The sequence below is a fragment of the Hemicordylus capensis genome, chromosome 5 (assembly GCF_027244095.1).
Source record: "Hemicordylus capensis ecotype Gifberg chromosome 5, rHemCap1.1.pri, whole genome shotgun sequence".
Lineage (NCBI taxonomy): Eukaryota > Metazoa > Chordata > Lepidosauria > Squamata > Cordylidae > Hemicordylus > Hemicordylus capensis.
The window spans coordinates 72,882,484-72,907,412 of NC_069661.1; the positions used below are offsets into that span (position 1 = coordinate 72,882,484).

The 24,929-nt window shown below is 41.8% G+C and overlaps 2 protein-coding genes across 12 annotated transcripts in view; both read left to right on the forward strand.

The window, feature by feature from the left end:
- The window catches only part of KLHL2 (kelch like family member 2), a 96,296-nt gene extending 74,575 nt beyond the window's left edge, over positions 1-21,721 (forward strand). For 7 of the 8 annotated variants that reach the window (XM_053252473.1, XM_053252479.1, XM_053252475.1 and 4 more), the window contains 3 exons: positions 14,111-14,251; positions 15,321-15,464; positions 20,677-21,721. In XM_053252473.1, coding sequence (XP_053108448.1) covers positions 14,111-14,251; positions 15,321-15,464; positions 20,677-20,705 — 314 coding nt within the window. In that variant the 3' untranslated portion in view covers positions 20,706-21,721. Of the gene's footprint in view, positions 1-14,110; positions 14,252-15,320; positions 15,465-19,270; positions 19,652-20,676 lie in introns of those variants that run through there. The other variant, XM_053252474.1, reaches the window with a different exon arrangement.
- LOC128326167 (methylsterol monooxygenase 1-like) overlaps positions 1-24,929 on the forward strand; it is a 44,878-nt gene that overhangs the window by 7,929 nt on the left and 12,020 nt on the right. The window contains exon 1 of one of the 4 annotated variants that reach the window (XM_053252485.1): positions 23,443-23,613. The exons of 1 other annotated variant lie outside the window; for it this stretch is intronic. The gene's annotated coding sequence lies outside the window, so the exon portion shown is untranslated. 2 more of the 4 variants (XM_053252481.1, XM_053252484.1) reach the window with 2 other exon arrangements.

The window sequence follows — 24,929 nt, forward strand, 5'->3', positions numbered from 1 at the left end:
ACAAATATACACAGTACGTCAATAAAACAATGCTAAAACACAATATGAGAGATTACAATCAATAATAATAAATTATTTAAAAACAACAGACAGCTCTCGCAGTTAGGCACTTAATAGGGACCTCAACCTAATGGCAATATAGAAAAATTTAGCCACAACTGCTGTAGTCCCAGGGCTCGAATCCGCGAGGCAGTAATAAGTATAAAAGAGATCACACCTTCTGGGAAATTTAAGTAACAAAGGGGAAATGAGCTCTTCTCTAGCATCCCGATACAACGAGCAGTACAACAACACATGGGTGACAGTTTCCAGAAGGCCAACGCTACAAGGACAGAAAACTGCAACAGGATTATCTTTTGCAAACCTCTGATCCAAAAGAGAAGAGGGCAGCACATTGAACCGGGCTCGGGCAAATGCAGCCCGAAATTTGGAAAAATGTAGCGTTGTCAAATAACTAGCACCTCTATCTCCCCAGGGTGGCAAAATCCCAAAATGTAAAGGGGAGCAAGTCCTATTGGCCGAGGACCTAAGTTCCTGCCGTTCAATATCATGCAACCGGAGAAATAATATTTCCTTCACCTTATTATATTCCCAAGTGAGGAGTTCTGAAGGAGAAAGGCCCAGTTGAATAATTTTATTATTTACAAATGTTAGCCAGGGGTTAGGATAAGAATCCACCCATAGATGTTGGAAAAAAGAAAATTCCTGAATCTCAGAACAGAGTTTACTCCATCTAGTGAAAGTAAGTTCCCAGGCTTTACAGACAATAGAGAAAGACCCAGATTCCAAACATAGAGCAGAATAAGGCACACATCTAGGCACAGCAAAAATTGCTCTCAGAAAAATAGACTGTACTCTCTCCAGTTCAGCTGTTACACCCTGGATCCATAGCGAAACTCCAAAAAGTAGTTGGGCCACGATCTTAGCATGAAATACCTGGAATGTCATGGGAACAAACTGGCCCCCTTTAGAGTAGTAAAATCGCAAAAAGGCACTGAGGGTATTGCGGGCTTTGTGAATTGAAGACAGCCTTTGAATTTTCCAATTTAGATTATATTGAAATATATGCCTAAATATTTATAGTTGTAAACCTGCTCAATGTGGTTCTGATTTATTACCCATTTATATAGTTTCCTGGATTTAGAGAAAACCAGGACCTTTGTTTTTTTGTAGTTAACTGTTAGTTTGTTATCATTGCAGTAGCCGGCAAAAGCACGCAACAGTCTTTGTAAACCTAATCTGGACTGGGATAGCACGGCTGCGTCATCGGCATAGAGTAAAATGGGCACTCGTTTGTTAGCCAGCTTTGGGGCATGGGAGTCCACACTCTCCAGAAATGGAGCCAAATCATTGATAAAGAGATTGAACAGTGTCGGGGCCAAGACGCAGCCCTGTCTAACCCCTCGAGTAGAGGGGATAGAATCAGTTAGGGCCCCATTGATAGCATATCTAACCCGTAATGAGGAATTGGAATAAAGCTGCATCATCAAAAATAGCAATCTCTTATCTATTGTTGTTTTTTCAAGTTTGGACCATAATAAATATCTGGAGATAGAATCAAACGCGGATTTTAAGTCAATAAAGGCAACAAAAAATTTACATTTGGGGCCACTAGAGTATTTCTTTGCTAGATGGTGCAAGATCATACAATGATCGAGAGTAGAGCGGCCTGCTCTAAAGCCTGCTTGTTCAATCCCGAGAATTTGATTTTTCTGAGATCCATGCCTCAAGCTTAACCAAAAGGTACAGAGCATATAATTTGCCAACCACTGACAGCAAACTAATGGGTCGATAATTGGATGGGTCTGAATGGGAACCATTTTTGAATATGGGAACCACTATTGCTGATTTCCATTGCTCTGGAACAACGCCTGAACTATTGATCGATGTAAATAAATTAGCTAAAACTAAAGCCCACCATTCTATATTAGATTTTAATAGTTCAGGAAGAATAAGATCAGGACCAGGAGCTTTTCCATTTTTAAGGTGACCTATTAGATCCGTTATTTCAGCGGGCGTAACAGGAGGCCAACGGGGCAACTCCCCAATCAGAGGGGGAACAAAGATCTGGCTAGGCTGGGCATCATTATAGACAGCAAAAAAGTGAGATTCCCACGATCTAGCCGGAATTTTACAAGAGATATTAACCCAGCTGGTTGCCGAAACCAATCTCCAAAAATTGTGGCTATCTTTATTAGTAGTGGCCATGATAAGCTTGTTCCAGACATTTCGCAATGCTTGTTGTTTAGCATATTTAAGACTACTTTTGTATGCCTTTTTAATCTGATAGTAGATTGATGGAACTGTTTGTTCTGTACCCGATCTGTATTCTCTATAGATACTCAGCAGTTGTTTACGTAAAGCCCTGCAACGCAGATCAAACCAGTTATTAGCTGCTCTTTTACTATAGGTCTGTGTGGAATGTAGCTTACTACAATGTAGGAACTTTTGCATAAAAGCAGTTTCCAATTTTCCGTATGCAACAATTGTTTGTGGTCCCAGGTGAGCTTGCACAATGGAATCAAATAAATCTCTACCTTCGGGAGAATCATAGAACCTGGAGATCTCATTTTCTACCTCCTTGGACCATTTTATCTTGCAGCTAAGATTGGCAGAACTTTCCTCAAAAGCACAGGGGAACAAATTACCCCTCCTTTCTTGAGGAAGATCTAAATAGATGTTCATGGGTAAGTGATCACTAAAAATTTGCTCACCCACTTCAAAGGAAGATACATAGGGAAGGATCGATTTGGAAACCATAACATAGTCCACTACACTATTTCCCCAAGAGGAAGGAAACGTATATTCCCCAGGAATATCTGAGGGTATAGTACCGTTTAAAATGGTCAACTCATGTATCTTAGTTAAATAGAGCAATTGAGCTCCTGATGAGTTGATACATTTATCTTTAGAATAACGGTTAATGAGAGAAGCACCATTTATGCAATCTCCCCATTTCCAAAAATGTGAGGCCATCAAAGTTTTATCATCGGTACCACATCTGGAGTTAAAATCCCCCATAAGAATTACTGAAGCATGGGGAAAATTCAATAATGCTTCGGTTATATAGATATCCAACTGTTCCCAAATTGTTGTAGTGGAATTAAGTGATTGACTGGGAGGCAGATAAACATTGATCAATAACAAGTCTCCACTCCTAGCCTTGATCAAAATAGCCATAGCATAGGGGGGCAGGTCAGCTAATCGGATAGATTCTACATTTAAGGCTAACGATATACAACATGCTAAGCCAGCCTTCAGCCTTCCCCTATTGGTATCCGAGTGGGCTTTCAGTGAGTAGATGATATAGCCACTGATATTGATCTGAATGACTCATACGGTCCATCTCAAATGTTTCCTTGGAGGAGCTACCCTGCTTTCCCCACCTAGAGTGCACCATTTCTCTTCATGGAATCTCCACACAGTCCTTGGAGCACTACAAGTTCCTCCATTTGAACTTCTCCGATCAATCCTGCTCCATCTTCTGACATATAAGTTGAGATTCCTAGTAGCTGTTGCCTCCGTCAGAAGAGAGTCAGAACTTCAAGCACTCTCCATCAACAAACTCTCCTGTATATTCTCTGCAGACTCCATTTGACCTATCCCCACCCTTTCTTCATCCCAGGACATTATCCTGCCTTCTTTTTGGCCTAAATCTTCACAACCATTGGAGCAGGCATGGCACAAGCTGGATGTCTGATGCCTAAAGACCTATATCCAACATACTGATGACCATGTTGGTCATCAGGCGCCCTATTTGTGGTGTTTCTCCCTACTTCCATGGGCCAGAAAGTATCAAAAACCACTATCGCCAAATTGATCAGAGCCTGCATATCCCTGGCATACATTAATAATACAGACAGCTCTCCATATCTTAGCGCATTAGGCCAGGGCAGCAGCAGCAGCAATGGCAGGCTTCTTGACAAACACTCCCATGTCAATTATGTAAGGCAGCAATCTGGTCTTCCCAGTCTGTCTTCACCAGGTATTACACAAGATGGACACTCACCGTTCTGCCGAAGCCACATTCTGTAGATGAGTATTGCAGCAGGTACTCCAGCAGTCGCTCCAGATGCTTCCCACATGGGCTCATCAGCTGTGTCATATCACACAATATGACACTTAAAAACACTCATCTTTTTACCCAGGCCTTTTAGCTTTTTAACTTTTTAAACTTTGGATTGTTTATTATTTGTGTTAAACTGTTTTTTAGCATTCAATTGATTTTATTGTTTTGTTTTTGTTGAAAACCACCCTGAGACCTTGGGTTGGGGTGGTATAAAAATGCACTAAATAAACAAACAAATAAACAAACACTAAAGCGGATTGGCTCAGCCACACTGAGATTCACCCAGCAAAATGGAGCCTCAACCATCGAGTTTTTAGTCTACTCACGGCACACTTCGAGTGTCCACAATCCAACCTCTTTGTGGTGCCCAACAACACCAAACTTCCAAGATTCTTTGCCCACTTCCTGCGTGAAGGAGCAGAAGTGGTAGATGCCCTTGCAACACCATGGCCACAGGAAATAGTGTATGCATTTCCTCCTGTCCCCCTGGTCAGCAGATGCCTTCGCAAGATCCAATTGTACCAGATGAAGGTCATCCTAGTGGCCCGATACTGTCCAAAGAGATACTATGGCCCATGCCACTCATATTGGACCAGAACTCATAGCCCAGCAGGCCAGGCTGAGGCCTGTGCGTCTTTGCTAGCAATTCCATTGAGAGATTCTCTGTTGCAAGGCCTCGCTCTACTTTGAGTGAAATGATTAACTCCTAGTAGACAAGCTGGAAGCTCATCCCTTACTTCCAATGACATCATGCTTATCATGTTGATGTCACCTATATTGTTCTGCCTTAGTCAAATGCGTTGACTAACTAGCCTCAAGCATGTTCCCCTTGGCTGTTACTTTAAACATTCTTTTTCTTAGAATCACACACTAAGTAGATGTACACAAGAAGTAGTTTAATTGCTGTCTCACACATATTAGCTTAAAATCCCTTTTGACATTTTTAACACTCTTTGGAGCAAGAAGTGCCAGGAGTCTGCTTCTTAGGCAAAGACAGACCAGCAACTTAAGAAATACAGATGTTTGGAGAACAAAATGAGCAAATTGCTTCCTGACAACAAAAAGACATTATGCAGAGGATGCTGCTCTGAACTTTTACAACTAAGAAACAGTTTTGTCATAAGAGGGAAGTTTTATGATAAGAGCGACTGACACTTTAGAGATCCAGGACTGAGACTTCTATCTTGAAAGAACTCCTAGTGCAGGTCTATGGGAGCCAGCTGCTATAAAAAGGGGTCTCTGGACATGGCAAATCAGCAAGTTTTGCCCAACCAGCAGATCTTTGCTCAAGAGCGATCCCAGAGTTCACTGTTCAAGCCATGGGGCTAGAGCAGGAATTCTTTCCATGGACAGGGACCATCTGTGATCTCTGCTGTGGGTGAGAAGTCAAAACTACCCAGCCATGGTGCTCTCTCTCTCTGTCTTGCTCTGAGCATCCACCACCAGTCTGCTTGACTGCTTGAAGCCTGCATTGCTCCCAAGCCCCAGCAACAAACAAGTCCTTTGAAGCCTTCTTTGTGAACCTGGTGAGATGCCTATCTAACGAATGGCTCAGACTGCTCCCCTTCCCTCCTCCCTACTAATCACTGCTCCTCCCTACTAATCCCTTTCCTAAGTCCTCCCTTCTTTCTTCTCTCTCTGAATGTTTTATTAGGATTTGTTAGACAGCTGTAATTATTGATTGCACACACATGTGATGGCTAGGCACATTGCACTACACCTTGAATTGGAAACATATTTAATTTGGATGACCTGTTTGAATTGTATCCTGATGAGCAACTTTCTATAGTAAAGCCCACTGAACTCTCTGGGTGTGTCTTCCTCTATCTCTGTTTGCGCGCCCAGATCCTACATGGTCACCATCTCCAAGAACCAATTCAGTTTGTGTATAATGTGACTTTGCCTCTTTCCCTCTGAGCATATACAGAGTGAGAAACCAGATTTAGCTCATAAAAGAGACACTGGTTTTCAGAGATCCTTCACCTCGCCACACCACCGTGGTTCCTACCAGTCTCGATGGACCTTCTCCAACAAGGGCCCATCATCCACCACGATTCAGTCTGGTTAAGTTTAGCTATAAACTAAAAGGAACCTCCTTAAACAGTTTGGATACTAGGACAGGGCCTTGAACACCATATTGGTGACCAGAAGGGCTTCCACAGTTCACCTGGACAGCCTCTTTGCATTGATGCTCTAGACACCACCAGCAGAGAGATGATTGTGACCTCAAAGACCTCCTTGTGTTCCTACAGGAGGGCAAAGTGAACATTCTAAAGCAACAAGTAGCAACAACACATTCTAAAGCAACAACACATTCTAAAGCAACAAGTAGCAACACTCTTGGGACTGTTGGCTTCTAACATCTGTCAATGACTCATACGGTCCATCTCAAATGTTTCCTTGGAGGAGCTACCCTGCTTTCCCCACCTAGAGCCCCTGGTGGCGCAGTGGTAAAACTGCCGCCCTGTAACCAGAAGGTTACAAGTTCGATCCTGACCAGGGGCTCAAGGTTGACTCAGCCTTCCATCCTTCCGAGGTCGGTAAAATGAGTACCCAGAATGTTGGGGGCAATATGCTAAATCATTGTAAACCGCTTAGAGAGCTCCGGCTATAAAGCGGTATATAAATGTAAGTGCTATTGCTATTGCTAGAGTGCACCATTTCTCTTCATGGAATCTCCACACAGTCCTTGGAGCACTACAAGTTCCTCCATTTGAACTTCTCCGATCAATCCTGCTCCATCTTCTGACATATAAGTTGAGATTCCTAGTAGCTGTTGCCTCCGTCAGAAGAGAGTCAGAACATCAAGCACTCTCCATCAACAAACTCTCCTGTATATTCTCTGCAGACTCCATTTGACCTATCCTCACCCTTTCTTCATCCCAGGACATTATCCTGCCTTCTTTTTGGCCTAAACCTTCACAACCATTGGAGCAGGCATGGCACAAGCTGGATGTCTGATGCCTAAAGACCTATATCCAACATACTGATGACCATGTTGGTCATCAGCCGCCCTATTTGTGGTGTTTCTCCCTACTTCCATGGGCCAGAAAGTATCAAAAACCACTATCGCCAAATTGATCAGAGCCTGCATATCCCTGGCATACATTAATAATACAGACAGCTCTCCATATCTTAGCGCATTAGGCCAGGGCAGCAGCAGCAGCAATGGCAGGCTTCTTGACAAACACTCCCATGTCAATTATGTAAGGCAGCAATCTGGTCTTTCCAGTCTGCCTACACCAGGTATTACACAAGATGGACACTCACCGTTCTGCCGAAGCCACATTCTGTAGATGAGTATTGCAGCAGGTACTCCAGCAGTCGCTCCAGATGCTTCCCACATGGGCTCATCAGCTGTGTCATATCACACAATATGACACTTAAAAACACTCATCTTTTTACCCAGGCCTTTTAGCTTTTTAACTTTTTAAACTTTGGATTGTTTATTATTTGTGTTAAACTGTTTTTTAGCATTCAATTGATTTTATTGTTTTGTTTTTGTTGAAAACCACCCTGAGACCTTGGGTTGGGGTGGTATAAAAATGCACTAAATAAACAAATAAACAAACACTAAAGCTGATTGGCTCAGCCACACTGAGATTCACCCAGCAAAATGGAGCCTCAACCATCGAGTTTTTAGTCTACTCATGGCACACTTCGAGTGTCCACAATCCAACCTCTTTGTGGTGCCCAACAACACCAAACTTCCAAGATTCTTTGCCCACTTCCTGCGTGAAGGAGCAGAAGTGGTAGATGCCCTTGCAACACCATGGCCACAGGAAATAGTGTATGCATTTCCTCCTGTCCCCCTGGTCAGCAGATGCCTTCGCAAGATCCAATTGTACCAGATGAAGGTCATCCTAGTGGCCCGATACTGTCCAAAGAGATACTATGGCCCATGCCACTCATATTGGACCAGAACTCATAGCCCAGCAGGCCAGGCTGAGGCCTGTGCGTCTTTGCTAGCAATTCCATTGAGAGATTCTCTGTTGCAAGGCCTCGCTCTACTTTGAGTGAAATGATTAACTCCTAGTAGACAAGCTGGAAGCTCATCCCTTACTTCCAATGACATCATGCTTATCATGTTGATGTCACCTATATTGTTCTGCCTTAGTCAAATGCGTTGACTAACTAGCCTCAAGCATGTTCCCCTTGGCTGTTACTTTAAACATTCTTTTTCTTAGAATCACACACTAAGTAGATGTACACAAGAAGTAGTTTAATTGCTGTCTCACACATATTAGCTTAAAATCCCTTTTGACATTTTTAACACTCTTTGGAGCAAGAAGTGCCAGGAGTCTGCTTCTTAGGCAAAGACAGACCAACAACTTAAGAAATACAGATGTTTGGAGAACAAAATGAGCAAATTGCTTCCTGACAACAAAAAGACATTATGCAGAGGATGCTGCTCTGAACTTTTACAACTAAGAAACAGTTTTGTCATAAGAGGGAAGTTTTATGATAAGAGCGACTGACACTTTAGAGATCCAGGACTGAGACTTCTATCTTGAAAGAACTCCTAGTGCAGGTCTATGGGAGCCAGCTGCTATAAAAAGGGGTCTCTGGACATGGCAAATCAGCAAGTTTTGCCCAACCAGCAGATCTTTGCTCAAGAGCGATCCCAGAGTTCACTGTTCAAGCCATGGGGCTAGAGCAGGAATTCTTTCCATGGACAGGGACCATCTGTGATCTCTGCTGTGGGTGAGAAGTCAAAACTACCCAGCCATGGTGCTCTCTCTCTCTGTCTTGCTCTGAGCATCCACCACCAGTCTGCTTGACTGCTTGAAGCCTGCATTGCTCCCAAGCCCCAGCAACAAACAAGTCCTTTGAAGCCTTCTTTGTGAACCTGGTGAGATGCCTATCTAACGAATGGCTCAGACTGCTCCCCTTCCCTCCTCCCTACTAATCACTGCTCCTCCCTACTAATCCCTTTCCTAAGTCCTCCCTTCTTTCTTCTCTCTCTGAATGTTTTATTAGGATTTGTTAGACAGCTGTAATTATTGATTGCACACACATGTGATGGCTAGGCACATTGCACTACACCTTGAATTGGAAACATATTTAATTTGGATGACCTGTTTGAATTGTATCTTGATGAGCAACTTTCTATAGTAAAGCCCACTGAACTCTCTGGGTGTGTCTTCCTCTATCTCTGTTTGCGCGCCCAGATCCTACATGGTCACCATCTCCAAGAACCAATTCAGTTTGTGTATAATGTGACTTTGCCTCTTTCCCTCTGAGCATATACAGAGTGAGAAACCAGATTTAGCTCATAAAAGAGACACTGGTTTTCAGAGATCCTTCACCTCGCCACACCACCGTGGTTCCTACCAGTCTCGATGGACCTTCTCCAACAAGGGCCCATCATCCACCACGATTCAGTCTGGTTAAGATTAGCTATAAACTAAAAGGAACCTCCTTAAACAGTTTGGATACTAGGACAGGGCCTTGAACACCATATTGGTGACCAGAAGGGCTTCCACAGTTCACCTGGACAGCCTCTTTGCATTGATGCTCTAGACACCACCAGCAGAGAGATGAATGTGACCTCAAAGACCTCCTTGTGTTCCTACAGGAGGGCAAAGTGAACATTCTAAAGCAACAAGTAGCAACACTCTTGGGACTGTTGGCTTCTAACATCTGTCAATGACTCATACAGTCCATCTCAAATGTTTCCTTGGAGGAGCTACCCTGCTTTCCCCACCTAGAGTGCACCATTTCTCTTCATGGAATCTCCACACAGTCCTTGGAGCACTACAAGTTCCTCCATTTGAACTTCTCCGATCAATCCTGCTCCATCTTCTGACATATAAGTTGAGATTCCTAGTAGCTGTTGCCTCCGTCAGAAGAGAGTCAGAACATCAAGCACTCTCCATCAACAAACTCTCCTGTATATTCTCTGCAGACTCCATTTGACCTATCCCCACTCTTTCTTCATCCCAGGACATTATCCTGCCTTCTTTTTGGCCTAAACCTTCACAACCATTGGAGCAGGCATGGCACAAGCTGGATGTCTGATGCCTAAAGACCTATATCCAACATACTGATGACCATGTTGGTCATCAGCCGCCCTATTTGTGGTGTTTCTCCCTACTTCCATGGGCCAGAAAGTATCAAAAACCACTATCGCCAAATTGATCAGAGCCTGCATATCCCTGGCATACAATATGTCCTCCTATCCAGCAGCAGGAAGAATCCTTCATGGTAAGTAACCAATGCTCCTATTTGCAGATGAATATGCATAGTGAATATGCATAGTACTGCACTGCACAGGTTCCCTCCCCTTCTTTGCCTTGTCTCATTTGCCCCTTCCCCAAGGGGTGTAGCTAGGAGAGAGGGGGACCATGTCCATCCCTCTCTCTGGCAACCCCCCAGAGTGAGGGAGATAATGAAGAAAATAGGGAGGGATGGAGCTGGAGGGCCCTCGGGAGCTGGGGGCCCATGTTCTTTGAACCCTTTAACTCAATTATAGCTACACCTCTGCCTTCTCCCAATTGGAGGTGTAAACATTTTCTTAACTTTGAAAAACACACTCTTCCACATTACTGGGCACCTTTTTTTTTTTTTTTTTTTTGGTAGTGTAGAGGGCTAGTATATATGTAAAGCTCTGAATATAAAATCAAGCCCTCATGCTTCAGTTTTGCTTGCCTTGTTTCCTGCCCAGCCAGCTGAACAAATCAGCTGCAGGTTCTTGGATTGCTTGATTGCCTAGATAGGGAGTGTCCCTGTTTAGTTTAGAGGCATTCTCAGCCAAGTCTAGAATCAGTGATTTGGTCATGAGAGTGAAGTATCGGGGTACCCTTGACCCCAATAGGGGAGGTTCGTTGCTGGGCAGATGGAGCCCAAGTTCAAATCTCCATTCAACCATGAAACTAGCTGGGTGACTCTGGGCCAGTCACTTCTCTCTCAGCCTAACCTACTTCACAGGGTTGTTGTGAGGAGAAACTCAAGTATGTAGTACACTGCTCTGGGTTCCTTGGAGGAAGAGCTGGCTATAAATGTAAAAATAATAATAATAATAACAACAACAACCCAGACGAGAGCACTTAAGATCAAAGCTTTTATTTGCCCTGTTAAGTAGCAAAAGTGCTGCTTGGCTCGTGCTCAAAGCAGGACAAAGGCTCAATACAGAGAGCAATACATTTATACTCTAAAATATTCTTCAGAAAACAGCTGCATAGCAGACTCGTCACCGTGGCTGGCCAAGGTTCCTGCCGTTAGGGAATAGGTTACAAGATATGTGCAAGCAATCAGCCAGTCTGTTCCAGCCTTATCACATCCAGCACTTGCGGTTACACTGACTTTTGCCTGTGAGGGAAAACTACCAGCAGGGATAAACAGTAGTACAAACTACTGACAGGGCTTTTCTACAAAGCAGATCCTTGAGACTAGGTAAGCAGAATGGCGTAGCTTAAGTCAAGCTATGCACATATACAGGTGAAACTCAAAAAATTAGAATATCGTGCAAAAGTTCATTAATTTCAGTAATGCAAATTAAAAGGTGAAACTGATATATGAGATAGACGCATTACATGCAAAGCGAGATAAGTCAAGCCTTAATTTGTTATAATTGTGATGATCATGGCGTACAGCTCATGAGAACCCCAAATCCACAATCCCAGAAAATTAGAATATTACATGGAACCAATAAAACAAGGATTGTAAATAGAACAATATCGGACCTCTGAAAAGTATAAGCATGCATATGTATTCAGTACTTGGTTTGGGCCCCTTTTGCAGCAATTACTGCCTCAATGTGGCGTGGCATGGATGCTATCAGCCTGTGGCACTGCTGAGGTGTTATGGAAGACCAGGATGCTTCAATAGCGGCCTTCAGCTCTTCTGCATTGTTTGGTCACATGTCTCTCATCCTTCTCTTGGCAATCCCCCATAGATTCTCTATGGGGTTCAGGTCAGGCGAGTTTGCTGGCCAATCAAGCACAGTAATCCCATTGTCATTGAACCAGGTTTGGGTACTTTTGGCAGTGTGGGCAGGTGCCAAGTCCTGCTGGAAAATGAAGTCAGCATCCCCATACAGCTCGTCTGCGGAAGGAAACGTCTGCGGAAGTGCTCCAAAATCTCCTGATAGACGGCTGCGTTGACCCTGGACTTAATGAAGCACAGTGGACCAACACCAGCAGATGACATGGCTCCCCAAATCAACACAGACTGTGGAAACTTCACACTGGACTTCAAGCATCTTGCATTGTGTGCCTCTCCATTCTTCCTCCAGACTCTGGGTCCTTGGTTTCCAAATGAGATGCAAAAGTTGCTCTCATCAGAAAAGAGGACTTTGGACCACTGAGCAACAGACCAGTTCTTTTTTTCTTGAGCCCAGGTAAGACGCTTCTGACGTTGTTTGTTGTTCAGGAGCGGCTTGACAAGAGGAATACGACATTTGAAGCCCATGTCCAGGATCCGTCTGTGTGTGGTGGCTCTTGATGCACTAACTCCAGCCTCAGTCCACTCCTTGTGAAAGTCCCCAACACTTTTGAATGGCCTTTTCCTGACAATCCTCTCCAGGCTGCGGTCATCCCTGCTGCTTGTGCACCTTTTTCTTCCACACTTTTCCCTTCCACATAACTTTCTATTAATGTGCTTTGATACGGCACTTTGGGAACATCCAACTTCTTTTGCAATTACCTTTTGAGGCTTTCCCTCCTTATGGAGGGTGTCAATGATGGTTTTCTGCACAACTGTCAAGTCAGCAGTCTTTCCCATGATTGTGATTCCTAATGAACCAGACTGAGAGACCATTTAAAGGCTCAGGAACCCTTTGCAGGTGTTATGGATTGATTAGCTGATTGGAGTGGGACACCTGGAGCCTAGACTGTTGAACCTTTTCACAATATTCTAATTTTCTGGGATTGTGGATTTGGGGTTCTCATGAGCTGTACGCCATGATCATCACAATTATAACAAATTAAGGCTTGACTTATCTCGCTTTGCATGTAATGCGTCTATCTCATATATCAGTTTCACCTTTTAATTTGCATTACTGAAATTAATGAACTTTTGCACGATATTCTAATTTTTCGAGTTTCACCTGTATATCCATATAGAACTTCTATATTCTATACCTAATTTGCCATACAGCAAATTAACTATTTGTTATGGGGTGGCTAACAAATAAAGTTGTTGTTGTTCATTGTACTGCCTTCTCAGCTCTGCTGGCTCTGCCATTTCTGTGCCATTCTCAAGTTCATCTTGATAGTTTTAACTTGAGAAGTTTTTTCTGTCTTGTTTCTGTTAATAAAATTTTTTACACTTGGCAGATTGTATATGTACTTATTCTACATGGTTTCTAATGGTTTCTACTGTCACTGTTCTTTATCCTGTGTATGCTATGTTTTCTCGACGATCAGCTGCAGGACCTCTTAGTTTTTATATCTTGTGGGCTGTGCCTGTGCATAAGGCTTTGAGTACTAGTGTAGCATAGGAGCCAGGGCTGTGCCTGTGCACCAATGACTAGTTCAAGTTCACCTCTTGCATGAGTTCACTAGAGGTCTTCAGCAAGCCACGCTCTTGCAGCCTCATCAGCCATCTGCAAAATGGAGATTTTAAAAATGAAACCTAGTTAGCAAGGACTACTGAAAATGTGAACGGAAGATGCTGACATCCAGATTTAACATTCTGCCAAAATGCCAAGATTTTCCATGGGGCGGTGAGGGTGAGTTGATTTTTTATTTTCTCTCCGCTGCAGCTGACTACGTCTCTCAAAATTTCTTCTTGAGGGTTGGAAGACCTTCAGGGAAACAATTTTGGAAGGCACAGGTGGCTACTGAGGGAAAAGGAATTTCCCCTTATGCAACAGGAAACCTTGTCATACAAGGATTAGTCTGGATGCTGGCCACTATGAATGTTCACTTAATAAATATTAAGTATCTGTCAATGTAAAACCTGCCTAATTGCATGATTTGTTCCACTGTGGAATGCTCTTGAGACAGGGGTCTCCCCCCTGTAGGGCTTGTCAAACTTGATGGCACTCCAGAAGTGGATATTTAATATTGACCAGCTCTTTTTTTCCCCTTGTTGTAGGTGTTGGTGTCTTAAACAACTTATTGTATGCAGTAGGAGGTCATGATGGCCCTTTAGTTAGAAAAAGTGTTGAAGTGTATGATCCTGCCATCAATACATGGAAGCAGGTTGCAGATATGAACATGTGTAGGAGAAATGCAGGTAAATAGTTGAATTAAAAGTGACTTTAGTGGAGTATTAAAGACAACACTACTTTGGGATGGCAATTTATGCTTTCAGGAACCTCTGAAAGCATATAAACCTCTTATAAACCTCTTTGTTTATAACTGAGATTTTGTTTCAAAGCTGCAAAACCTAATGGGTAGGGTCTTTCTGTTAAAGCTAGAGTTTTATCTATCATAGTTACAAGGGAACTGAAATAATCCACCCATAACTGGTCTGTTTTTCTATTTTTATTAGCAGGTTTAGTGTTGTAGCTCTTATTTAAATTGTGGCAATTTGCACTCAGCCTGGCTTGCATTCTTTTTATATAGTGTTGTGATTTAAACTTGGAGATATCATATACTAACGTGTGTTGCAGTTTTAATACTTGCAAACAACTCTTTTACAAAATGCAGTACTGTTGAATGAGTACAATATTCACTGTACATCAACTATAGTGGTTATTTGCTACATTGGTGAAAATAATATATAAAAGAATTCTAGGCTAAATAATAGCATTATAATAAAATAACTATAACCTTCTGATTCATGGTATTTTCCATCATGGTTCATAATGCTGAACAAATTGCCTTATACATTCATAAACTTTGCTACAGGAGCTCTTCTGGACAAACATTCCCTCCTACCCCCTCCACCAATGTATCTCCATTAGCCACAGAGGTTGTTGGAAGAAGAGAGGGGAAAGCACAAAATACAATTTGTAAAGATGCCAAGACAACTACATTCCATATCACTTGGATATCACAGGCACTATGCAATATATGCTGTGACACTCATGCAGCCACATTCCTCATAGCACTCAATAGTGATGAATTCGATTAAATTGTATTATTCCAGTAACATATTGCACTTTCGAGTGCTATAAAAGTCTGTAGTTCTAGATACTTGTGACTTTATACACATCCCACACAACAAAACTGTGAATTTGCCAAGTCATAAACCAATCCCCAAGAAAGGTCTTAACTCCTTTTGACAGCCAGTGTTGCTTGACTAGCTAAGAAAGTAAGCAATTAATGATGACTGTCACTACTTTTTGATTTTGTCTTAGGAGTTTGTGCTGTAAATGGACTCTTGTATGTAGTTGGAGGTGATGATGGTTCCTGTAACTTGGCAACAGTAGAATATTATAATGCAACAACAGATAAGTGGACAGTTGTATCCTCATGCATGAGTACTGGAAGGAGCTATGCAGGTAATGGAAAATTATTTCTAAAAGAGTCTTTTCTCTCCTTCTGAAGGCTAATAAAATTGGATTGTTTCCTCAGTGAAAAGTATAACAGGAATTGGCTGAGAATTCCTCACAGAATGAAAAGAGTAAAAAATTGAATTATGCATAGATAGTGTCTGTTGCAGCAAATTTATATCTGTAGTAAGGTTGAGGAAAACTTAAGAAATCTGGTTCAGGATGTAATTCTGGATTGCACTTTGACTTTTATTTTATTTGAACTTTTCTCTTCAGGATATTAGATCAGTGTTGTCCATATGCCATGCTTGTTAATATGTCAGAGATTAACTATGTGTACTGGGATCTCTATATCAAACGCACGAGAAGCAAGCAGATCCCCATATACAATAAACAATGTATAACACACACTGTTGATATGGGTGTCCTTTATGTTGATAATACAATCCATAGTATAAAACTGAATACAATCTATATTGTCCAAATCCACAATGGTGACCTTCGTTTCATTGTTGAACTTTTTCAAGACAGGTTTTCTATCCTTCATTGTAAGAGTTTCCACCATAGACATATCCAAGATAATATTCCTTTTGGACAAATTTTAAGATTTAAAAAAGTTTATGAACAGTCATATTTCACCAACAAAGGGATACATATTCCCAGGGATTAAGATATATTGTACAAGATCTTCCAGACTGTGATACATCACCGGGCTATCGAAGGACATTCAACTTAAAGGATTGATTAGTACACCCAGATATTAATCGCTCTATGATAAGTTCAAACATGGGATTCACAGGTCATTTTAGGTGTGGCAGTTGCTCCTGCTGTTTTCAATATTTGCAGATTAAGCAATTTGTCAACCCCAACAATGGTTATTCAGTAACATAAATATCCTTTACGAATTGTCTTACATCTCATGTCATATTGTTGTTTGCCCCTGTTCACTTTATGTGGGTCAAACTAGAAGACAATTAAAAACTTGCAGAATTGAGCTTTCTTCTTATCCATTCAGTCGTGTCCGACTCTTGGTCGCTCTATGGATCAATGCAGTCCATGCCATCCTATCTCTTACAGCTTCCTTTAATTCCACCATGGCCATTCCGGTGTCATTTTTAATAATATCCATCCACTGAGTACAAGGCCATCCCCATCTCCTTCTTCCGCTGATAATTCCCAGCATAATTGTATTTTTGAGTGAATCAGCCCACAAGACATGACCAAAATATGTCAGTCTTTGTTTAGTAATCTTGGCTTCTAGCGATATTATTGGTTTAGCACGATCTAAAACTTGCTTATTCGTGATTCTCGCTGTCCATGAGATATGCAACAGTCACCTCTAACACCACATCTCGAAAGCATCCATCCTTCGCCTATCTGCCTCCTTCAGAGTCCAAGTTTCACAGCCATATGTAGCTATTGGAAATATTATTGCATTGACTAGTCTGCATTTGATTGGAAGACTAATATCTTTGCTCTTCCAAATTTTGCTCATGCTGATCATTGCAGTTCTTCCAAGTGCTATATGCCTTCTGTTCTCAGGGCTGCAGTCACCATATTGATCAATTTTAGAGCCAAGAAAAATAAATTCCTTTACTACTTCAATTATCTCATTACTGATCTTCACTCTGACTTTTTTTTTATTTTTTTGCATTTTATATATCACTCTTCCTCCAAGTTGCCCAGAACGGTGTACAACATACTTAAGTTTCTCCTCACAACAACCCTGTAAGTCGGTTAGGCTGAGAGAGAAGTGACTGTCCCAGAGTCACCCAGCAAGTATCATGGCTGAATGGGGATTTGAACTCAGGTCTCCCGGTCATAGTCCAGCACTCTAACCACTACAGCATGCTGGCTCACAAATGTGTGTTTTCTCTGCAGTCGTCAATATCTTTGTTTTCTTGATGTTAAGATGCAATCCAAATTTTTCACTCTTAAAATTAGGACTGGTAATTTAGAGGCCCCATTGACGGCACATTTTTTGGCGCATAACCACAGTGTGGATGATTTAAAGTTCTTTGCTATTGGAAAGGTTTTTGTATCTGGCAACAAAAAGGAATGGATCCAGCAATTAAGTTACTTCAACATGAATCATTATGGATTTTCAATTTGATCACCTTAGTACTGTATGGACTCAATGAAAAATTAGATTTCTCATCCTTTTTGTAAAAAATATTCAGGTTTCTGGCATTTGTATCTCAAATATAAATATTGCTGTCTCTTCAGAATCAACGTCTATCATTGGGTAGCATACCATTAAATCTCCATGTAGAGTTACAATTGACTTCCAGCAGGTGTATAAATTATGTCTGAGTAGTTTTCTACCATTCTGGAATGGTATATCAGGCTGGTGCTTTAGCATATCTTCTTGAAGAAACAGAGGTGATTCTGTGTATAGTTATACAAAATTTTTGCTAAATTTTGTCTTATTTTACAATATGTTATTTTATATAAGGTGGTTTTTATATTGTGTTAGGCTTTTTCATATCAAGTATTTATTAAGGGTTTGTAGAAGATGTTACTTGAATAATTATCTTATTAACATGTTACAGTAAGTAGGCTGTTACAATATATCTTAATCAAGGATGGTTGTATGGTTTCATACAAGTTTTTTGCTTCACACTACTTTAATATGTCTCTTGAAGCAAGGTATATTTTGTATTTTCTGAGATATAATGCACTTACATATGCTTATTAACTAGAGTATAACTGAGTTGTTTCTTGGAAGAGTGGAGTTTGGAGCATATGGAACAATGCCATCAGTGTTATCGAGTTTATGGAATTCCTTGTAAGACTGTTACAAGCTGGTTGTTTTAGTATTTAGTTTCTGTTGCTAATTTCTTGAAGCAATAGAGGTGCTTCTTCACACCAGTGGAACATATGGATTAATACCACCAGTGTAATCGAGTTGCATTGAAGTTTTCTAATATCTCTGATTTGTCATTGACTTGACAAGAGTTCTTATCAAAATGGAGGTAACTGGATCACCGTTGTGGATTTGAATAATATAGACTGTATTGACTTTTATAACAAGGATTATATTATCCTCACAAGTGTTTCTTTATTAAGTATTATCTTGAGTTGAATCTTGGCTCCATCAGAAGTTGAGTGTGTCTTTAGATTTATATAACTTCTTATGTCAACATAAAGGACACTCATATCAACAGTGTTTGTTATACATTTATTTATTATATAGTGAGAATCTTATTGTTTCTCATATGTTAATATGTCCTCTTAAAGAGCATCAGCAGAGAACATGGCTATAATTGGAATTAACCTTGGAAATCTCTTTAATGTATTACTAAATTGTAATAAACACTGAAACAATTGTGCGAGACACACAATTGTCTCATTACAGTTTAGTAATAAATTAAAGAGATTTCCAATTGGTCCTAGAAGCCATGTTCTCTGCTGATGGTTACCTGGGATATCACTTAAAAGATTGGAGAGACACTGGAAGGGAGGAGCATCTGAATAATCAGCACTGGATGTTCTCTTTTGTTCCAATTCTAAAAGTATGTCCAAAATAGATTAAATATCAAAGTGTTGTTCTCATCAGGTTCATGTAGGGTTGCCAGTCCTTTTTGAGCAGGGCTCCTGTGCCCAATAGTATTCAACAGCTGAAGCTTTACTTATTACAGAAATAGAAGGAGGGCAATTTTAACTTTACCTGCTGAATTCCAGCTTGTCAGACACTTCTGACAACTGCCAAAAAAGAACCCCAGGCTCAAATTAAGCATTAGGTTGCAGTTCCATGCTATACATATACAATGTTTGTTCTTATTAATTATTCATTAGCTGTTTTCTATCAGCAGAACAATATCCTGAGTAAGAACAGTTGTGCTAATTGTAATCCTGTGTTCAGAAGGCATTAGAGGTTCGAATGCCTTGGAGTTAGGTTGGTGTTAGTAGATTGTATTGAAACAACAAAGGACTAAAGCCAGGAAAGTGATTAGGTATTTTTACTAAGAATGTATACTCTGACATAATTATTGCTTTGTAAGCAAACTGTTTGTCATGTTGCTATATTGGGACCTGGTGCTCGACTTTTATGTCAAAAGTATGGAATGCAAAATCTCATCACTTCTAATGACAGACCTAAATATCTCCTAAGGAACATGTGGCTAATCCTCTCTAATAAAACGCTTGGTGTCCATCCGTGGACGGACACCAAGCGTGCGTTCGTGCCTCCAAGAAGCCGGGTAAGCGGCGGCGGGGGACACTGGCCGAGGCCTGGCCGCGCCGCCGAAGCCGGGTGGGGGGAAGAGGCGGCGGGGGAAGCCGACCAAGGTGGCGGCAGAGCCGCCGCCGAGGTCTGGCGCCGACGTCGGAGCCGGGCGGGAGGGAGGAAAAAATGCTGCCGCGGCCGACGCCACCAACCTACCACCCTCCCTCCCAACTGCCGAGCCCACCTTACCCCGGCCCATGTCAGTTGGGCACAGATAGACCTTAAATTCAGAGGTAGAGAGGAGCTCGCAAGCAGAGCTCCTCTCTGTGCAAAGCCTCTTCCTGAAATGGCGTTTTGGGCGCAAAGGACGCCTACTGCGTCCTTTATGTCCATGCTGCCAGTTCCGGCACAGCCTTTGCACAGAGAGGAGCTCTATTTGCAAGCTCCTCTCTGCCTCTGAAATTAAGGATTATCTTTGCCCGACTGACACAGGCCGGGGTAAGGTGGACTCGGCAGTTGGGAGGGAGGGTGGTAGGTCGGCGGCGTCGGCCGCGGCTGCATTTTTAAAAAGGATTTCTAAGGCCTCCACTCCACCCCCGGTCCCGGCCTCAGAAAAGTTTAAAAAAAACCAAAACCCTAAAAGGCATGAGAGAAAGCTAGCGCCCGTTATAACGGGCTTAAAAATACTAGTGGACAATATAATGTAAGCTGGCCAGCTTACTACACATGCTATAACTTTGATCTACAGTTGAAGCTGTTTTTAACCCTCTTGCTTGCTATAATGAGCCCCTGGTGGCGCAGTGGTAAAACTGCCGCCCTGTAACCAGAAGGTTACAAGTTCGATCCTGACCAGGGGCTCAAGGTTGACTCAGCCTTCCATCCTTCCGAGGTCGGTAAAATGAGTACCCAGAATGTTGGGGGCAATATGCTAAATCACTGTAAACCGCTTAGAGAGCTTCGGCTATAGAGCGGTATATAAATGTAAGTGCTATTGCTATAATAGAGCAGCCGTATAGGAAAGTTGCACTGAAGTGTACTGCTTTTTCTCTCTAGGTGTTACTGTTATTGACAAACCATTATGAGTTGGCAAATACGTTTCACCTTGATTATGTACTAGAAGCAAGCCTCAATGTTGTTGACTGGGCATCAAAGCGCTGCTCAACTTATGGCTGCACATTGAAACATGTTGGAAGCTGTGATCTGCTACAATTAAGGATGAAAATGAAGATTACTCTAGATTGAAGCAACCTGTAGCATTCTTTGACATTAAGCTGCATCCAACTGAGATGTAGTAAAGATGTGTGAACCACAGTTATTTTGCTGGATCTCTGGACAAAATTTCTTATGGACCAATCTTGTCTGTCATGGTTGACTGGACTTTTTGTGTATGTGAGTGAAAGATAAATGGTGTGTCTTGGTGAAGGTAAATGTCTTTTTCCAAAGAAAAAGAGACATATCCATGAACTGCAGGTTTTCAGAAAAGGTATTAAATTCTCAGCTCAGTTCAGTATAAGCTGGCATGAGAACCTGGTTGCTTTTCTAAATCATTTTTTGTTATATAACTACTGTATGCATATTAAGTGTGTGTAAGTAGCTTTCCTTTATACTTGTTTGGAATTTGATTATAATATTTATAATTGGCATGGTACTTTGAAGTATGCCAGTCCTATGTTGTAAAACAGAGGTGTATATTTTGATATTTACCTATGCTTTAGCATTAACAAATGCCACAGAACATACACAAAATACAGTGCTCCTGCAACATGTGTAATGCCAAAATGTTCTTAACTTATGTACTTACTGTCCTTATATTTACCAAGATTCTCCTTCATGTTTGGCTATAACTGTGTCCATAGGGTTAAAACTTGGCATGGACATAATTGCAGATTTATAATGAATGTATGGAGCTCTGTTTTACTTGCATGGCATTTAAAACTCTTCCTGTGTAACTTTAGCTGCTATTAATGACAATGTATTGTATGTGAACATGTTTGTATATTTTAAAAAAAGGCATTCTGATGTTTTAAATATGACCACAATTATTGTCATTTTGACCTATTTTCTTTAATAAAACTTTACATATTTGTGTTTTCTAAAACTTTTTTGGGACATGTCATTAATCAGTTACTCATAGCAGGAAATCTGGTGGTTTTCTGACAAATCAAATACTATTAGTTTCCTAATCATGGTGTGACTATTTTCATAAAGACAAACTGAAGGAACAGTGACAGATATCCAGATTAACAAAGTGTGGGTGGAAGAGAGTTCCTTCATGGTACAAAGGTGGGGTTATCATGCTGTCATTTAGGTACAGGATAGCTTGATATGTGTAAGAGGGGTGGGGAAGAATGTCGGAATAGCATAAGAACTTACTTGCTTCTGAGTTCCACATAGTCCTCTTTAATAGGGGCCAGCTACGTGCTTCTTGGCATCTCAGATCTAGGACATGGTGTCATAATGTTCTCTCAACATATTTTTCTATTATTGGTCATTGATAATTATCCTGCTTTAACTTCTTGAATTTTAAAAAATGATTCAAATGCCAGTTGATCACTATCCAATTCAACGTAGTATATTGTGTGAAATAGTAGTTCCTCTCTCTGGCTTGCTTTTTTCTTTGAAGAGGTAAAGAACCTCTAAAGCCCTCAATAGCTTGGGTCTAAGGTATTTATGAGAGCACATTCTTTGTCATGAACCTCACCGCTTACTGTGATCGCATGGGGAGGTTTGGTTATGGCTGCCACCAGCTCGTTTGGGGGACTCGGCTTTTCTTGGGGCTGCCCCAACACTTTGGAATGTGCTCCCTGTCCATATAAGAGCTGCTCCATCTTTTTGGCTTTCTTTTAAAAAAATTGCATAAAGACGTGCCTGTTTGCTAAAATGATTTTAGTTGTGTGTTTTTTGTTAAAACTATTAGTTTTATGACATTAAAATGGCTGCTTCTGTTGAGTTTAATTTTAAGCTGTGTACACTCCCTTCAAACTTGGGTGTTAGGTAGTCTAAATGTAATAAAAGCTGTGACACGGCAATACATCTTCAGACTGCAGATGCGGGCTTGCCAATGTTAAGGGTTTAATTTTAAAACAAACCTTTACACAGAAAACTAGAGCCTATTTCAGGTGTCCAGAGCACATGACACTAGTGCCATGCCCAGAGGTGTGAGTTTGGGGCAGTATAAAAATATGTTAAATAAATAAATACAGTGTAGAAGGCATGGAGGGGTGGACGTGTGTCAGATATGCACGGTAGCCTTATCGAGTCCCAGCTATCCAAATATTCAGCACTTGCCTGTTGCCTCCTGCCCACCCTCCATCCCTTTCGTATGGGCACTTGTTTTGTCGTCTTTACTTGGCCTATTAAAACTCGACACGATTCTTTATAGCTTTTTATTTCGGTGTGTAACATAGTGCGTACAGGCCAGCACAGGTTGTGGTGCTGGCACACTCCTGTCCTGTCTTCTCCAGGTGCCTGCATTTTGCCATCCGTGGGTGGCTGATGCCTGCGAATGATTCAGATCGAAGGGAAGCCTAATGATTGTTTGAGAGGCTGAACTGGTTTTTGGGTAGAGCATTCTATCCTGTGAACCAAAATTGTAATTTGGTACCGCCTCTAGGCACAGGTTTGCAATTGCGTAAGATCTGGGACTTGGTCCTGAACAACAGCATAATCCTATTTCACACTCGCTTAACATAAGGACCGATGGGGAAGAAGATACGCCAGTCATTTAAAGTGGTTAACCCTTCAGTAGACATGCAAAAAAACAAAAGGAGAAAGAAAAGTCGCTCTCTTGGTTTCCACAACAAACTTCCACCTCGGGAACCCTCTACACCACGGCGGACCGTGACGAAGTCTCGCGCAGTAGCCAATCGAGCTGCGAAGGTGTTCCTCTGTGGCCAATCAAGGAAGACTATTTCAGGGAATGGTGCTTGCTGTGGTGTGTTCTCGATGTCTTCTTGTAGGTGTTGAGGGAAAGTGCCGGTGCTGGCTGAGGTGAGTGAAAGCGGAGCTGTGTAAGCGAGTGGAAGTGGGTCTTTCCCAGGAGCTTTCCTGGGGTGTCCTGGCCCATTTCTCGGGTCTGGAGGGGGCCTAGTGGCGGCTTCATAGGGGCCCCGGTAAGAAGAGCAGGCGTGTGTCTGTCTTGGTGGGCGTTTGGGTAGAAAAGCTCCAAAAGGGGAGTCTCTTTCTTCCTCCACCCCGACCCGTTTTCTGTAAAGCTACTTCTTTTGTGTCAGGTTCTTGGAACTTCAAAAATGGATGCTGTTCCTTTTATAGCTCTTTGTTTCGTTTCGTTTCCAGATATCATCGGAAACAAGACTGAGCTTTGGGTGATTGGGTTGAGCAATGTTGTTTTCGCTCCAAGAGTTATTGGGGAGAGGCACTCGTGCTCTTCTCCAGTGAGCCTAATTATCGTCATTTAGTTATTGGAACACATTTCAGTATTTCTTCAGTGGGGCAACATTAATCTCTTTTGCTCTGGCCCTAGCAAGTAAGAATTGCCCAGTTCTCGACGTGGTGATTCCGAAGGATACAAACATTTCAAGCCTTGCAGCAGAAAGCGAGCCCCCTGAGTTTACTGGGACTTGATTAGGGCTCCCGAAGAGCCTCCAGTTCAGACTAAAGATGCTTGTCTGAGGTGGTAAAGTGGGGAAGTTCCTTGAGGTTTACGTCTGTGACTTTCAAGTCTAGCATCTCAAGTAGGCTTGTTAGGGAGCCCTAGTTAAGTCCCAGTGAACTCCGGGGCCTCGCTTCCTACTGTCAGGCTTGTAATGTTTGCATTCTCTGGAATTGCCATGTTGAGAACACTTTACCTTTACCTAATGGCACAGCGGGGAAATAACTTAACAGACTATGGGAAACACCTGTATCAGGAAGTAGTACGTATCAGGTGCTGTATCAAGTGCTGACAGGCATAATCTCAAACTGTGTCGGGGATGGCAATGGTAAACTTCTCCTGTAGTCTGCCAAAGAAAACCACATGTCTCTGGTCACCAGGAGTCAACGCTGACTCCACGGCGCAGCTTTACTTTTGCTTTACTTGAAAGGGTACCTGAAAGAGCAGCTATGCCTGTAAAAACCTGTCTGGGCATTGAGATCAGCCTTAAAAATCTGCAGGTGTGCTATTGTCACAGGCTTGTTTGGCAATGATCAGCAACAGGTATTATTTATTTATTTATTTTATTGTTGTATTTTTATATCGCCTTTCATTAAAACAATCTCAAGGCAGTTTACAAAGCACAATATCAAACAACAAAACAGTTACACAATAAATATATTAAACTGGAATATAAAAATACAAATCTAATTAA